General features: G+C 40.5%; 1 protein-coding gene across 3 annotated transcripts; it reads right to left on the bottom strand.

Moving 5' to 3' along the window:
• Nucleotides 1-211: 211 nt before the first annotated feature.
• On the bottom strand, nucleotides 212-17,629 carry june (JunE proto-oncogene, AP-1 transcription factor subunit). 3 transcript variants are annotated; one of them, XM_069169030.1, is made up of 2 exons: nucleotides 17,612-17,629; nucleotides 212-4,478 (listed from the first exon to the last, which is right to left on the bottom strand). In XM_069169030.1, exon 2 carries the CDS (start codon nucleotides 4,341-4,343, stop codon nucleotides 3,312-3,314), a length of 1,032 nt encoding a protein of 343 aa, XP_069025131.1. In that variant the 5' UTR covers nucleotides 4,344-4,478; nucleotides 17,612-17,629; the 3' UTR covers nucleotides 212-3,311. The 3 variants fall into 3 exon arrangements, with proteins under 3 accessions (XP_069025131.1, XP_069025130.1, XP_069025132.1); XM_069169029.1 differs by lacking the exon at nucleotides 17,612-17,629 and adding an exon at nucleotides 12,156-12,332; XM_069169031.1 differs by lacking the exon at nucleotides 17,612-17,629 and adding an exon at nucleotides 11,927-11,944.
• Nucleotides 17,630-18,264: the final 635 nt, after the last annotated feature.

The following is an 18,264-nucleotide window of genomic DNA, read 5'->3' as shown; positions in this document are numbered from 1 at the left end:
CAGCGCACAGAACTTAAACCTGCGTTTACACCAGATTCATAAAAATAGTACCCTTGATCTTAATTTAGAGTTGTTGTTGTTTTGTTTTTTTATCCTTTGTGTGAAAATGTGGACGCCCATGTAAAAGTAGATATTTGGGAAATCCATTGACAATTGTAAAACGACAACCTCTTAACTCTAACTATCAATTTACAAAAAAGAAAACCAGCAGTGGGGGAATATTTCATCACTGTTATATTGACACAAACATCTTAACACAGCAGTACAGTGTGAAGAAAATTAACACGTCGGTATAACAAAAGATATTCATAATAAATAGAGACATGAAATGTTTCAACAAATCGTACACACACATTTCTGTATATTAATTACAACAACGTTTATACATTTGTACAAAAATAGAATCATTAGAGACATCAAAAGCCTCATTCAAGTTCAAAAAAATAAATATTTGCTCAACACTCACCAACAGTATTTTTTTTAAAGTCTTCCATTTGTCAAACACAAAACACGTAACTGCGACTGAAAGGATTTTTTTTTTTTATATTCGGGCACTAATGTTCAGTAAATGCTGTACACTAGACGGGCATTATTTTTTGTTGATTGCAGAAAATCTGATTTGTAATCTTTCTTTGCAGTTGCATGTTTTCTGTTTTTTTTGTGTGACAGCTGCATTTGAAAACTGTAACAGGATACAGACGCTGACTGGACAGTCAGTGCAAAACAGTCCAAAATAGAAAGGGTTCATTAGCCTCAGTGCTGAATATGTGTGAGAAAATATCAATTATCCCACTGCGTAAACAACAACAGCATTGTTTGTTGAGCACGCCACTGTACTAAAATATTACGAAAAGTACAGTCTGTCATTTTTTCCACAATATAAACCTGAGGTGCATCCAAACACAACGCAGGTAAGAAAATACAAATACACAACAAAGTGTGCAGTCATCAAACAATAACACACCCTCAAATATAACATAGAGTTGAGGGTGTTTTCATGATATCCTGGTGACAGAGTCTGTCGCTGTCAAAAATCAGTTGTTAAAATCATAAACGTGGACACCTCAAACAAAGTTCAGGTGAATGAAACGCCGTTCCAAATCGAGATCTAAGTACATAAAATGGCAGATAACCATGGCAACAGTAATAATGTTTTAGCCTGTGTTAGCGGTCAGCTCACACGAGGACCTCTACAGCATCCTCAAGGAACTCCACAAAATCCTCCATGATCTGTACATTTCTTCAAGGATCACAGAAACCTCCTGATGTCCTTTGGAATACAATCAACCTCTACGACCCCGTAACGATCTCAGGAGGCCTCCGAAGACCTCCAATTTTTTAAAGTTAGCTTTTCTTACACTATAAAAAATATATCCAACTTAATCTGGAACTTAGTCTTAAACGTGCTCTCTACCTAAAGCAGATGAAACACAGAATATGAATAATTACTTTGCAAGCTAAAAATTGATGAATAAAAATATGCTGAGAATAATTTTGCCATAAACCAGTTTTGGAACTGTAGAAAGTCTTTAAGCTGCGGAAGCCCATTACTGCTGCGGGGTAAGATAGAGTGAAAGCTGTGAATGACAAAAATAAAAAATAATTTTCTCTTATGACTCTTAGAATAAAGATTCTGGCTTTCTTTCATTTTCATTATTTCTAAAATTTCACCTACGTTTGTAGCAGGAATGAGATTTCATATAGCCTGCTGACAACTACACCAAATGTGTTTACTTACATGAATGAATATTTCTTACAGCATAGAAAAAGTAAAGAAATAAAAACATCAAAATAATGCATGTACTGTAATCCAACAGTCATATCTCATTTGCACAATAATATTATTGAGAATGAAAAAAACTAAAACCATTCCTGTCCACAATAACTGTCCTGTTCTGAATTTTTTTTTAATTTTCATTAATGTCAAATAGTATTACTCCCACTGCAGAAAAGTCAACAATCGAATACACCTCAACTATTCCCAAAAAAAAAAAAAAAAAAAAAAAAAAAAAAAAATCTTAATTTGAAATTACCCCTGCACATTAGGATTGTTTTCCATTTACAAGCAAATGTTAAAACTTAGAAATTAAGACTCAATAATTTAAAATTTTTGCAACGAAAGAATAGACAAATTAAATATGAGTCTGTTTTATATGTTAACTGGGTTCATATGCAGACGGCCTTTTAAACACTTCCTTCAGTTTTGATCCCAGAAAAATCTGGAGAAAGTGAGTAAAGTTTCCACAGGGACAGTCGTTCAGACTAGAAAAAGAATGATGGAACTTCAACTCTTTATTTCCCGATCTCAACATCTTTAAAAGCTAGAGACTGGGTTATTACCAACCAGAGCTACCATTTAAAGAGATTACAGTAATTAGATTTCATACATTTGTCACTGTTTTGTCAAAGATCAGATGTTTTTAGCTGCATTAGAACACAGTTGTCCTGTCGTGAAAGAAAGCTGAACACATTGGATCAGTAATCAGATTACCAAACAAATTGCAGCATAAACCATTTTGAGACATTCACTAGATGTGGGAAAAAAAAGTTGGTAAAATTGTCTCAACATATCGTGACCTTCAAAACACTGACTACTGTAAAGTATCACAAAAATATTTCAATTACTTGACTCGCTTTGTAACTATAAGTAATCTGATTACTTGACAATGCTTTCCACAGAAAATATAATTTCACTAAAGCCTTGTCAAATTCCCTTTTATAAGCAACTGTTTCAACTCGCAAATAAAAGGATCATTTTATCATGTAATCTGTTCCAACACTATGATTCTAAATTTGTCTTAATGGGAATGAAAAAAAATCCAGTACAGTGAATTAGTTGAGATATAATGAAATCTGAAAATAAAGAATATTATCATGAGCGGTTCAGAAAGAATAAAATCCTGAACGTGGAATTCTGACAATACATTTATTAAACTTGTGTATGTATCGGGTCTGCTCAGATGCACAACTCTTTGATTTTCAAACCCGGCCATCGACTCTTTTAAAATTTACTGTCAGAGTTTCAAATCCAAAGTTAAACTACGTTCACATCAGGGGATTTTGTCCCTCTTCCTGTCTCCTTTCCTCTAAGCTCCGCCCCCGCTGGCTGGATGATTGACAGTGGTTTATGGGAACTGTTAAGCTATTCAAATCCCATTAAACATTCATCTGTCCAGCTGAGGCATTGTTGATACCGAGCTGCTCCCTCTGCTCGCTCTGATCGAGAGCACGAGCAAAATGCCAAATTTGGAAAGTAACCCCTCAGCCTGTTGGCTTGTTGTCTCACTCTTGTTCTCCTGGTGTCCACCTCCTCAGCAGCTCGAGTCCTCGCTGCCAGCGCCTCCTTCTCCAGATTTGGAGGCAGCTGCTGAGGCGACAGCAATCTGGCAGCCATTGGTGACGTGACTCATGACCTTCTGCTTGAGTTGAGCCACCTGCTCCCGCAGCATGGCTGCAGTGGAGGCCAGATCTGAGTTCTGGTTCTTCAGGACCTTCACCTTGTCCTCCAGACGTGAGATACGCTCCAGCTTCCGCTTGCGGCACTTGGATGCAGCGATGCGGTTGCGGAGCTTCTTACGTTCCGCTTTGATTCGTTCTTGCGTTTCCAGGTCTATTGGGGAGAGGGAAGGTGGGGAGGTGGGGTCACCCGGGGGGTGAGGTACTTCAGGGACAGTCTGAGGGGCATCCAGGCTTCGAGGGTGGGGGTGAGGGACCCCACCGCCGCCATGGCTGGAGCCTCCACTGTATGCCATCTGGCCTCCAGGGTAAGGCATCTGGCCGGGGTTGTAGCTGCTGAGGTTGGTGTAAACGGGCATATCCCCACTTGACATTAGGTTCCTCTGGTACGAAGCCTGCAGGGCGACGCTGGAGGACGTGGGCGGAGACATGGGTCCAACCAACTGGTTCTGCTTGTGAAGGTCTGCCAGCGCTTTGACAAAACCATCTGCGAATCCCTCCTGCTCGTTGGTGGCCTGGGCGCGGTACATGAAGGGGTTGGTGGAGTTGGACACCGGGCTTGTGGTGACCAGTCCGTGGTTGGACTGAATGATCAGGTGCTCCAGGTCAGGGGACGCCAGCTTCAGCAGGTTCATGTCTGCGGAGGACGCTGCCGATGTCATCAGGGAGCTGTTGCCGGTGAGCCCCAGGTTGTTGGGGTTACCGCCCCTCCCTCCTGTTATATTGCCACCACCGCCGTGAAAGTGATGACTGGCCGCCACTGACATGGACTTCTTACTCATCAGCATCTTGTTTCCCGGGTAACGCTCGTATTCGGGGATTTGGCTGAAGCCGGGGACGGCGGTGGAGTCGTCGTGGTAGAAAGGAGTTTCCATCTTGGCCGTCATTGACAAAGAAGAGCCTGAGAGGATATCTTCATAATCAGATTAACCTGGATATCAGAGTGGATTGAAAGGTTCCACTGACGTTGGCGGCCGGAGGATGAAGGCAGGACGAAGAGGAGAACAGATGAAGAGAAGTCCCTGCAAGGAAAACAAAGATGTCTGTGAGAGGCAGTGGAGGACCGAGAGAACAGAGGGATTACTGATGCTACTGCTCTCTCTCTCTCTGTGTGTGTGTGTGTGTGTGTGTGTGTGTGTGTGTGTGTGTGTGTGTGTGTGTGTGTATTTCTTTGAATGTTGTTTCTCTGAGATGAGGTTGAAGACAAATATCCAGAAACCTTTTATAAACAAGTCAAGAATAAAGTTTTACATTCAAAAAATATGACTGTCCTCTTGTCTTAATAATTTTGTATACATTACTTATATTTCATTCAGCGTGAACTCCTTTTTCCCTCCTCTTGCTTTAGCAACAAAACACTGACATTACTACTTTATGAGGATTGCATATTCATAATAGGTTGCTTATCATAAGTTAAAAAAGCAAAAAATACTTTCTCTATGCCAAAATCATTTTTGATTTCCTTATTACCTTACTTTAATATTCAAAAAGTATTCATAGATTCGTAACCTTTCATGAACCATTTTAATTGTTGTTATAACCATTATTCTTCATAATTAGTAGATTTTTTTTTCTATCCAAGTCTGTGCCAACATGACTAATGGGATGTTAAAGGCCGAGTCCCAATCCATGGCCTCATGGACTCGGAGGCTTGTTCCCGGTAAGCCCACGAGGGCTTCGGGCTCATCCACGAGGGCTTCGGGCTAGCCTACTGTCAAATCACCACCAAGTCCGTGAGGGCTCGGTGACTTTGTGACGCTGTTATTTGCCTTTTCTGTGAGACGCATAGCTGCAAACTTTCCAGAGCTATTTTCCCCATAGTTCAAAGACAAATTGGTGGCGCCCTCTGTGAATCGTGGTTGTCCTGCCCTCCACAAAATGTAAAGAAATCAAACATGGTTGATGGAGAGAAGAACGTTTATCGGTGGCAGCGCCTGCTTAGATTTAGATTTTTTTAGATTTTATACACTTTATTAATCCCCGAGGGGAAATGTCTTCACTACAGCAGGGGGGCTCTCAGGGGGGAGCTGCTGCAGCAGGCTGCCACTAGCGCGGCGCCAGGTAACCTGACCTGAGGTGCATGTTTTTGGATGATGGGAGGAAGCCGGAGAACCCGGAGAGAACCCATGCAAGCACAGGGAGAACATGCAAACTCCGCACAGAAAGGCCCAGGACCGGATTCAAACCTGGAACCTTTTTTGCTGTGAGGTGACAATGCTAACCACTGCACCACCGTGCCGCCTAATTACTTACTTACTTGCTATTGTGGTCATTTATTGCACTTTAAAAAAAGAGTGTCATTCTTTCATTTTAATTGACAATGCATTGTTTCCAAGCAGCATGTGATGTCTCATTTTTCCTTTTTTACCATTTCGAGTCCTCATGAACTCAAACACTCAAGAACCAAAGCTACGCAAACAGGTGACGTCAATTAAATCCATGAGGATTTAGTTCCTAGGATTTAGGGTGGAAATTGGGATTGGGCCAAAATTATCCGTCCATCCATCTTTTTTTCATTGTTGATCTGGGGGCAGGTCATGGCCTCACACATCCCTCTCCCCAGCAACCTTTTTCAGCTCCTCCTGGGGGATCCCCACACATTCCTCAACCAAATGAAATATATAATCCCTCCAGCACGTCCTGGATCTAATCTGGGGTCTCCTACCAATTGGACAAACTCAGAAAACCTCAGATGGAAGGTGCCAAGGAGGTATGCTGATCAGATGCATCAGCAATCTCAACTGACTCCTTTTCACACAAAGGAGCAGTGGTTCTACTTGATTCCTCCTTCAGAGCTCCTTATCTGTTGGATCTCTAAAAAAAAACCAGTTCAACTTCTTGTATTCACTATCTCATTGTTTCGGTCATTACCCACAGTTTATGACCAACGGTGAGAGTCAGATTGTAGATACCGAATTTCCCCACTGTGCGATTAATAAAGTCAATCTTATCTTGATAAGTTTTTACATCAAAAGCTTTGCCTTCCAGCTCCTCTTCCTCTTCACCAAAACGGTTTGGTACAACATCTGCTTTGCTGCTGATGCTGCACCGATCTGCCTGTCAATCTTCCACTCCATCCTCCCCTCACTTCTGAACAAAACCCAGATATACATAAATTTCTTCACTTGGAGCAGGAACTCGGTCACAACCTAAAGGCAGCAATGCACCATTTTTTTGGCAGAGAACAATGTCTTCAGATTTGAAAGTACTGACACTCATTCCAGTTGCTTTCCACTCGTCTATGGGCCACCCTGGCACATCCTGAAGGTCACGGTCTGGTGCTGCACAAACATGCCTCATTAGGTGAATCAGAGTACCCTCCAATGAGAGTCTGGTGGCCGGGCCTCAGTCAAAAGAAATAACATGGAGACACCACCCTGCAAGCCAACCCCCTGCAGGGTTAAGCATTGGGAGTGGGAGCAATGTAAGCTGGCCGGCAGGCTGGGCCAGGAGCCTGCCGACTAAACATGAGTATTAATGAATTCATATTATTGTTATTTTTTTTAGTAGTAGGAGTAGCAGTATCATGCAGTATTCGTGATTTCAAAAAAACATTACGTTTATCTGGTATTTTTCTCCAAGACACAAACAGACTGATTGCAGGTTTTCTAAATAAAACATTCACAAAGCCGATTTTTAAAATATATTTAAAATCATACAGAGCCTACATGCTTGTTTGCTTGTTGTTTGCTATGTGGTCATGCACATTGCTACTCATTTGCACATTAGCACCATTATTGATGACTGGATTAGCATTAAACCAATGGTAGAAATGTGTATTGATTCCATGTCCATTCTCATGTGTGCATAATACAGCCTCAGATCAGTAGTCAAAATTCCACAAGGTCCACCACAGCAAAATGTGAAATAGCCACGCTTTGGCCTGTCTAGGCGTGACAGTTACACATTTTCAAACAAAACAAAACAAAATTAAACCTACTGCATGCGTAGAGCCGTGTGATTTCCAGAAACATTTAACTCATAGCTAAAACACATGTTTGAGGTTATAACATAAGCACATGGTTGGTTCAGGAAACAAAAAACAACAAAAACATTGTCACGTTGGATTCAAACTTTATAGTCTATGAATAAAGCCACACGCCAAAAAAATAACCTTTGTTGCCTCTGTTGCGGGACCTTGGTCACATGATCCTACGTCACATGACATTTACATGCATGTAGGTTTCACACTTTCAAAATATGTCAGTCACGGCTCAAAAAAAAGATGATGGTATATCAGTTGACATAAACACTTCAGGGTCCAGTCAATATGTAATATCAATAAAATATGAATGTGATTTAAAAACATACTGACAATATATCAATGTATTGATACATTTTTCATAACTTTTTGCAGCAGCACGACAGTTGAAATTCAAAGTAGCCGTTCTGCAGGCTCTGCTGTGGGGGAGTTGGTTCAAAAACAGGTTGCAATGTCTGTAGTGTGCAGGAGGAGGGTTGCTGGCACTGAAAGATAGATACGCAATATATTTTAGCATATGTCTTAATACAATACTCAAATGTCTGTATACATTGAAAGGTTTAATGGTGGCCTAAATAATTTCTCCGGTCCATAGTGGTGGCAAAGAGAGATGAAGAGTGTTTAAAATCTAAGTGAAGACCCTCTTTTTCTTTTTTTTACCACTGCAGAAACACATTCACTTAATTAGTCTAATTCAGACCATTAATCTTGGAATAGATTTTTACACTAAAGGTGGACTGATTGTCATCCAGCACTTGCATTACAATTTATTTAAGAAGGCAATAAGATGAACAAATGTAACAGTGTGACTACTGTGGCTTTAAAAGACGTAAACCTTTCCTTTCACCACATACTGGGTCACCTGGTGACAAAACTAACCAAGGCAGGACACGTGAGGAACTGACTCTGCTCCGGTTGAACATCAGCCCTTACGTTAGTTTCTTGATAATTAATATGAGCAGCAAATTGGAAAATACAAAAACTAAAAAGAAAAAAAATCCTTTCAGGTTTTTCAAGTTGGGAAAAGCAGTTAGAAATGTGACAGGAACATTTGACCACACCAGGCGAGGGAAAACCAGCAGTCAAACACCAGGCTGAAGTCAGTCTCAACCACATGCTGCATCCTCTGACCTCAGCAAAGTAACATCGGTTCGGCAGTTTCATCATTTTAGAGATATGACGGGAACACTGAGAAATCTGATTCTGCATAGCTGCTGGCTCCAAATAATTCCTGGCTCCAACTCAGAGAGCATCCACTTCTCTCTCAACAAACAAAGTCAAGTACTTCTTTTACAACGTGGCATTATGGTCAGTGTTGGTGGGAAGGTTACAGATTAGTTAGATAGTTGGCAAAAACATATTAAGTAATGTAACAATTTTATTTACTTCATCAATGTTATGTAAGTTATTACTTTACTTAGTACTTATTACATTTTATTACTTTTTGATTACTTTTCTTAAAACATCTTTTAAACTGGGCAATAAAGATGAACAGATCTAAAAAATTCATTTAAAATAGGCTGTGTAAACCTCACGGTCAAACTTTAATTAAAAGTCCTTTAATATAACTTGAATTAATATCGAAATGTTTTGATTTTAAAGCACAACCACCAAAACAAATCAAGGTAGATCATAAATGAATGCAGTAAAAGGTAAATGTTCCCAGGACCTCAAACCGAGCCCATGCAGGTCTTCACTGGGTGAAGGTCGAACCACCAACAGGACCATGCTGGTAACAGTTTTTTTTTAAACTGCTTCCCAAATAACTCTGTTTCAACGCCTCTTTGTTTTGTTCAATGACAGGACCAACCGCCTCGGTGTGGTGACTGACAGCAATGCAGAACCAGTCAAAACCAAGGCTCAATATATTGGAACCTAAACTACCAAATAAATGGAGCCTGTCTGGACGTAGACGTCCTGTATGGTGAAAAGATGCAAAGCAGCAGAATGAATGTTATATTTTACATGTACCAAAAATCATTTATTTTGAAGTAATCACTTTGCAATCACCAACATTTTCAATAGTAAGTGTCATTTAATGGAATATTTCTCTCAGTAACTGTAACAGATTATAATTAGTTATTTAATAATTTAATTATGTAACAGTTACATGAAACTATCTACTCCTCAACACTGATGTTGGTCTCAATCAGTAAATATTAGCCCTCTAATAAACATGCTGTGGTCATTTTGGAAATTATTGTTTTAAAGATTTGAAGGGTTGTATGATGTCTGCCGTGCAGCCGTTGATTGACATCTGTGATTGGCATTTGACCCACCCGCCGCCCAGTCTCCTGAACTTGGCCCGTCTCTGACTTTTGGAACTTCTTTCAATTCATACACGTTTTTTCTCCAGACACGCAGCTCCACTGTGTTTGTGGTCCAGTAGTAACAGGATGCTGGTGCTTCATCACAACACCAGCTATGCTAACAGAGTCCGTATATCTCTGGAGACCGATCTCCACCACACTGTGCCAGCACTGGAAAATGGTCTGACTGCACCCATATGTCATATTGGTATTGGGGAAGAAAAATGTTTGGGCGAATTTCTTTAAACCAATCACAATCAGTTTGGGCACCATTAAGCCCAAAATGCTGCGATCCTGCAAAATAATGTTGGAAAAACTTGTTTCGGTGGGACGTTTGCATGTAGTGAGGTGAGCCCTGGCATAGAAATGACAAAATTCCAGCAGAAGACTTGATCCAAAGTCTTTATCGAAACCATTTTCAGCATGTAGGTTTGCTAGCTTTGAGGATGTTGGTTACACGGTAACATGCAGACAGCTGAACGGGAGGAATTACAGAGGTAATGGGGTGTATTTCCAAAGTGTGAAGGGCAGAATCCTGCATTCCTTATTTGGGTGGTGCCATCGATGTTTTAGAGCTTGATGCGGTGCCACAAGTCAGGCTTGCTGCCAGTTTTTCCCAGAGGTCACTCGTGGTATTGCAATGACAAAATTCACAGCAGTGAAAAAAAGCCTTTTTACCACACTGATGACGCATTCAACTGCAAAAACATCAGTTTTTACTCCTTCTAATACCATTTTTTTTGTTGATGCATGGAGGTTTTCTAATTTGAAAACTTCCTCAGAAGATAGAAAAGTCTGTTTTATTTCAATGACATCATCACAATGTCTATTGGCTGAGGACAAACCCAAAAGTTGTGCCAGTGGGGAAAACACTAGTGCACACGAGCAGTGGGACCAAAAAACGTCTCTCAGTAAACTTAGAAGCAACACGTGTTTTTTGGTGAATTTTCATCCCAGTGAAACCAGTGTTCTTCTTACATGACTTCAGATGTATTTAATGAGTTGGAAACATCACCATTCAGCCTCGCTGCCAATGTGTCACAGTGGCCACTTACATTATGAGCTTTGTGAGTGGAGCAGCATCTTCAGCGTTCGGTATCTGGTTCCCTTCATTACATCCACGCTTCAAACCAACGGCTGACGTCACACTTCAAAGATGTGACTGTGGCTGCTGACCTGACTTGTTCCATCGTATATAACCTGCCGTCTACAGACTGCAATTTGTCATCATTTCCAAGCTTTCTCCATCTAAATGACCTAATAAATTTAACCCTTTCATTACCAAAACACTTTCACTGCGGACATTATTTATAAGCAGCATCCAGAAACTTACATGTAATATATACACCCAGTTCTTTCACAGTACTCCAACATATACGGGTTTCTGAAAACTTGAAATACTTTTAAAAACCTTGATGTAATCACACAAGAGGCTCAGCTGTTGCTCGCTGTGCTCCATCATCCCAACACAGACACAACTCAGGAGGAAGCACGCACATGAACACATCAGCTGGGAGACAAACCAGTGATTTACAAGATATCATCATATATGTCTTTTAGTAAAATGTGTTTCTTGTTATTACAATGTTTATCATTATTATTATTATCTGATTCAAATTATATATATATATAAAAATCTGAGGATATCATTTCAAAGGCTGTATTATTGACCACTAACTATCAGTGCCCTCTGGTGGACAAACTAGGTAATGGCTGCATTTCTTTTTTTTTTCTAAATTACCTCCGATATACAGCAGCTATATCCTACAACACTTCTTGTTACAACATATGATACATGTGCAACACGCTGATATCAGCCATTATATCGTAATTCTTAGGTACTTTGCTCATTTAATTTCTATTATACCTCAGATAAATATTGTGAGTTTCATTCAACCTCATTTATCTGAAAGCTGGAGTTTCTTTGAAAATAAAGATTTCACATTCAAAATAATATGAGGAACAGTTTCAAATCAAACAGACCAGCTTCAACATTTTAATATACTGCAGACTCTACACATTACTGCATCACTAATCCCAAATATCAAACACGTAGTAACATGTGTGAAATCAAAATATCATTAATAACCATGTCAAATGGCTACATCATCGTTATGACTGTTTAAAAAGACTAATAGTTATTTTCCTTCCAAAGATGAAGTGGAGTCACTGCGGTCACCTCAGCAGATCTGTCTGCTCCTCATCTCTCAGGACTCCGTCAGATGTTCAAGTTCCCGCGTGCAACCGTTAACTTTCAGACCGCGCGAGGTAGCGCAGCTGGACCTGACGGATTAACGGTGTCATCACACCGATGAACTACCGAACCGACAGCGGCTCAATGTTTCACCGAAAAGTCGAGCATCGCAGAAAAACCACAGAGATGCGATTTAATGAAGGTTGATACTCACAGAGAGGAAGAAGAGCTGCGGAGCGATCCGACAACAGACTGACTGACTCAGAGAGAGAGTCAGGATCAACACACACACACACACACACACACACACACACACACACACACACACACACACACACACACACACACACACACACACACACACACACACACACACTCTCTCTCTCTCTCTCTCTCTTCATCTCCAGTGACTCACTCTGACGTTTTCTGTCCATTAGCTTATTAACACGTTTCTAATGAAGTCTTCATGTGTGAAACATGATTGAGTTTTCTGATCATGTTTGTGTCTGTGGTTCTGAACCGGATGGACTCCAGCAGCCTTCATCTTCATCATCACCTCCCTTCAGGCTTCATGTTCTTCTCGGTGGGTTTTAAACTGGACATGATGGAGGCTGGTGTTCCTGAACTACCAGTTCTAATGTGTTTGTTGTCTACTGATGGTGTTCTCATGTTGAATAATTGATCCAAAAATTTCCCCTCGGGGATTAATAAAGTGACATAAATAAATAAATAAATAAATAAATAAATAAATAAATAAATAAAATAAAAATAAATTTACACTTTTTACTTTCACTTTATAATTCATTTATTATATATAAAAAGTGGCCTCTTAAAATGGGGTGCAATATTTGTTAGAAATTTGTGTGACATGTAAAGAATTGTAAATTTAAAACTGCAGCCAGATGTCTAAATGTACTGAGTTCATGAAATTACCACAACCCCTTTATTCCTTTTAGTTTTGCATTCTCTAAATATTCATTTGTTTTCAAAAACTTTATCTAACTGTGTCTCCCTACACAAAGGTCAAATTTGTTGTTTCAAAGAAGTCGGGATTATCCGTATTTTTATGTAATTGGACTTCACTGTTTTTCCTTAAGTTCAAAGGTATCTTTACAATACCGAAGACGTCACCTCAGTGGAACTAAAAATACAAACGACAAACAGACAACCATTTTATTTTCAGTGAAATCAGCTTCATGCTGATCGATCCTGGTTTGAATTACTTTCTGTTACTAGTACATGTTTGTACCTACAATTACAGCTTGAAATTATGACCAATTATCATTGTGTGTGTGTGTGTGTGTGTGTGTGTGTGTGTGTGTGTGTGTGTGTGTGTGTGTGTGTGTGTGTGTGTGTGTGTGTGTGGTCAGTGTGTTTACTCTGGAAGGTGAAGTAATTACAGTCTTTACCGTAGGTGGAGCAGCCAACAAACTCACACAGACAAAATGTTCACACATAATTCATATTTAGAAGTAGATGACTGCTTCAGTTTAGTGGGATACGTTGGAGAAAATGTATTTAGGTTAGGTTAGGTAGTTACTTTATTCATCCCCGAGGGGAAATGCTTTCGCTACAGCAGCATACAGGAAGCAATAAGATAATAATAGAATAATAGAAAAGCAATAAAATAGCAGTAAAATATATAAAATATAAAATGCACAGTATATACAGTACAGTATATATCTATATATATTTATTATATTATTATATTACTTATATATAATATATATACATATATATATTATAATTATATTTATTAATTTATTATTAATTAATGTCTCTTAACTGTCACGTCCTGATGTTAATTTTGTTTTGGGATTTCTAATGAAAATCATCTAAAAAAATAAATTGTGTCCGTAATCTGTGCACAGACCAACAGTCTGTAGTCACGCGCCCTTCACATGCACTGCAGTAGATCTGTGCACAGCGCCGCCTTCAGTGTGGAGGACACTGAGAAAACCAACGGACACATGAGGTGTTGCAGACAGCGCACATGCAGCTGCAGAGGACGTGCAGAGCTTTTAATGGGTCAGCAACAGCAGTGGGAGCTGATTGTTCTCAATCATGCTACTGATGTTTACTGATGTAACATTTGCTATTTTATTGCTTCTTATTATAATAACATTTAGTATAAAGGGGGATATACTGTCTTTTCTGTAATTTTCTAGTGTCAATGAGGTCAGAAGTCTCTGTTACACATACTGAGGTTTATAAAACTTAAGAGTGTATGACTATATTCTCCCTGAAAGTCAAAGGCTCCTTCAACCAGCTTTGAACACCTTGACTGTAGTTTTACTTCCACTTCCTCCGTAAACTGAAGTCAGCTCTAGTAGCACCCGGTGCTAAAGATGTTGAAGGCTGCAACCATCCATTCATTATCTAAACACAACCCCCATCCATATCACGGCAAAGCACAAGATAGACACGCCGGTCCACTAGAGCAAAATGTGAGTTAGACACGCTTTAGCCTTTTCAAGGCGTGACAGTTTCATGTTTCCCTGTAGCAGATGGAAATGAAACCTACTGCATGCATACAGCCATGTGATTTACAGGAAAATGAAACTTTTTAGCAAAAACACATGGTTGGGTTAACCCAATCACCTCATGGTTGGAGTTAGGAAGAAGAACGTGGTTGGAGCTAGGAAGAAGAACGTGGTTGGAGTTAGGAAGAAGAACGTGGTTGGAGTTAGGAAGAAGAACGTGGTTGGAGTTAGGAAGAAGAACGTGGTTGGAGTTAGGAAGAAGAACGTGGTTGGAGCTAGGAAGAAGAACGTGGTTGGAGCTAGGAAGAAGAACGTGGTTGGAGTTAGGAAGAAGAACGTGGTTGGAGTTAGGAAGAAGAACGTGGTTGGAGTTAGGAAGAAGAACGTGGTTGGAGTTAGGAAGAAGAACGTGGTTGGAGTTAGGAAGAAGAACGTGGTTGGAGCTAGGAACAAGAACGTGGTTGGAGTTAGGAAGAAGAACGTGGTTGGAGTTAGGAAGAAGAACGTGGTTGGAGTTAGGAAGAAGAACGTGGTTGGAGTTAGGAAGAAGAACGTGGTTGGAGTTAGGAAGAAGAACGTGGTTGGAGCTAGGAAGAAGAACGTGGTTGGAGTTAGGAAGAAGAACGTGGTTGGAGTTAGGAAGAAGAACGTGGTTGGAGTTAGGAAGAAGAACGTGGTTGGAGTTAGGAAGAAGAACGTGGTTGGAGTTAGGAAGAAGAACGTGGTTGGAGTTAGGAAGAAGAACGTGGTTGGAGTTAGGAAGAAGAACGTGGTTGGAGTTAGGAAGAAGAACGTGGTTGGAGTTAGGAAGAAGAACGTGGTTGGAGCTAGGAACAAGAACGTGGTTGGAGTTAGGAAGAAGAACGTGGTTGGAGTTAGGAAGAAGAACGTGGTTGGAGCTAGGAGCAAGAACGTGGTTGGAGTTAGGAAGAAGAACGTGGTTGGAGTTAGGAAGAAGAACGTGGTTGGAGTTAGGAAGAAGAACGTGGTTGGAGTTAGGAAGAAGAACGTGGTTGGAGCTAGGAACAAGAACGTGGTTGGAGTTAGGAACAAGAACGTGGTTGGAGTTAGGAACAAGAACTGAAGAACAATGTTATCATCTCCTTTCAAAACTGCCTCTTGCATGACCGTCTCTGATTGATGCCACCTCTTCCACCTCCTAATACTGCTACAAAATGTCCTTTGAACTTGGTCTCATGATCCTAAGTGACACTGCTTTTACGTATTTATAAGTTTCACGCTTACAAAATGTTAAACTGTCACGCCTAGAGAGGCCAAAGCATGGCTATCTCATGTTTTTGCTGTATTGGATGGGCGTGTATATTTCACACTTCGCTGTGATACTGGGTTGCTATACCCACTCTATCCTGCGGAGGTTATGGGAGCCTGGGGTCTATTCTAACTGGCATTGGGCGAATGTTGGAGTACACAATTTATAACTTGCCACTTCATCACAGGGCCAACACAGATACACAGACAACTGTTCACACTCTCATTCACACCTCAGGCAGATTTACAACCACCAATCAGCTGGACAAACCAGTACATGCCCAGGCTGAATGTGCTGACACAGAGAGGCTGACCAGCAGGTGACAGCTAACCGCTGCACCTGTGAGCCACCCAACCATCATCCATCAGTGATGTCATCAACCATCAGTGATGTCATCAACCATCAGTGATGTCATCGTTGGTTTGTGAACGTTATGAATCCTCCAGTTCAGATTCTGTCCGTCACCATCTTTGCTAGTTCGGAGCGGTTTGGAGCAGGAAGTGACCATATTTGGACGAGCTGGGGGAGGAGCCAGCGGTGGATCTGACCGATCTGATCGGAAACCTGACGATACTACGTCCCGCCCACCGATAGCTGTAACCTGACTGCACCACAGGCCTGTCAATCAAACAGACACGCCCCCAAAAACAGGTCTTCTTGAATCTTCTTTTCTAATGAATGAGGGATTATTTTCAGATGGACCTCCAGAAAACTAATAAGAAGGAGTGACTTTAGCTAACAACACCGAGATAACTGATGGACACATTTTATTCACTTTGGATTTGATGAGAGAAGTTGAATGGGAGTCTATGGAGCCGGAGGCTTTTTGGAGCCGACCTCCAGTGGCACTCGCTGGTATTGCAGCTGAAGACACTTCTGGATCAGAACCATTTTACAGACCTGAAGCTACGAACACTTTTAGAAACAGTCTTTGAGTTCGACACATGTAGTTAATGGAGTGTGCATTATTCACACAGATGTAATCAAATACAACTTGATAAATATCTTAAATGTTTACATGGTTACCAGGTTGCCCACAGCCATCTTTAACCTTTGTTGCTAAAATTGTTCTGTGGGTTGTTGGAGCTGGACTTTTGCATGTTTTTGGACCGGGTTTGCAAATTTGAGAAAAAGATCTAGAAAAAGTTAAATTCAACTATTTGTTGATTTTTAAGGAACAGTAGCTTAAATAGGCTGTTTTAGACTGGAGCTGAACTAAATATAAATAAGGATGCAACATTGCCTGGGAATAAAAATACTTACCAAGAAATGTGCTCATTAAGTCCCATGTCAATACACTCCCATCATGCTGTCATTTAGTTTTGCAGGTATTTGGTCATAAGACAAAGTATTGGACAAATTAACATTTTCAGCCGGTGATGGCAATAGATGAAGAATTGATTAAAGTGTTTTTTTTCTGTTATTAATTCTCTGGATGTTTTTATTATTTAATCCATCTTAAAGTTGTTGCGATGCTTTATTCTGGACTAAAGCAGTGGCCCTTCAGCAAAGAGCCATCCCTTCTGCCATGCTGCTAATAGGCTTCTCAGTTGTTAATACCAACATCAGCAAGAATGACAATTATTTGAGAGTGTGACGATGAGATAATATCAATCTGTTTTGCATCTTTTCAATCTAAAGACACAGGAAACAGGAGCAAACAGCGAGATTGCTCCACCCAAAGGTGACACAATCCATCTACCAACACCTCTAACACTCACTGATTAACATATTATATCTTCTTAGTTATCTGCACAAAAAACAAAGATCAATATGCTGGACTATTTTTTGACAGAGTTCAGCCTCTTCCTGGAATTTCTGCTACTTGCCCGGTAACCCTGGCGACGACAAGACTCCAGAAAAGAACTGTCTCTCAGCAAAGAAGTCGTCGAGCAGGTAGAGTGAAAAACATCTTACCGGGACAGCATCAGAGTGCAACACACTTTGTGTCAGGCTGTAAACTGACAGAGTTTCTGGAGTCGCTGCACCGAGCAGATGTTTGTATCCAGAGTGAAACCGACTTCCCTCTGAGGGTCATCGGCTGTTTGGGCCGAAAGTCCACCAGAATGTAATGGAAAAAAAATCTCTCACACATCTGAAAGTTATCAGTTAACATGACATCATCTGAACAAACAGGCGTGATGACTTCATACTGTGGCAAAGACAGAGAAAGAGAAAGAGAGAGGGAGACATGGACTGACTGGAGGAGGCGAGTGAGAAAAGGGGAGACGGAAAGAGTTAACATGTGAAATGACATCAAATCTGAAACATCCAAACAGAAAGTCATTTTAATCTGCCCGTGTTCTGAGTACAAAAACATAAGAACACAGTAAAAGGAACATTGCCCCAGGCTTCATTGCTGCATGTCTAACAATGACTGTGAGCTGTGTGGGAGATCGTAGACCTTTAAACACGCAGGAGCCAAAGTTTAGAGGTTCAAAAATAACTGCACACGTTCCAGGCAGTTTATGAACAAAAGAAGTTGCATGTGGCTCATAGAGGACTAACTTTTACCGATTACTTTGAGTTTTCTGTCAGTATGAGGAGTAAAGCGGTGACCACGCACATAA

This window comes from Embiotoca jacksoni, unplaced genomic scaffold (genome assembly GCF_022577435.1).
Source record: "Embiotoca jacksoni isolate LCO1_2020_lvr unplaced genomic scaffold, fEmbJac1.0.p SCAF_42, whole genome shotgun sequence".
NCBI classification, from domain to species: Eukaryota; Metazoa; Chordata; class Actinopteri; family Embiotocidae; genus Embiotoca; species Embiotoca jacksoni.
This window is presented reverse-complemented; position numbering and strand designations above follow the sequence as displayed.

Excerpts from the sequence above, each read along its gene's own strand:
- june (XM_069169030.1), bottom strand. The coding sequence starts at position 4,343 with ATGACGGCCAAGATGGAAACTCCTTTCTACCACGACGACTCCACCGCC.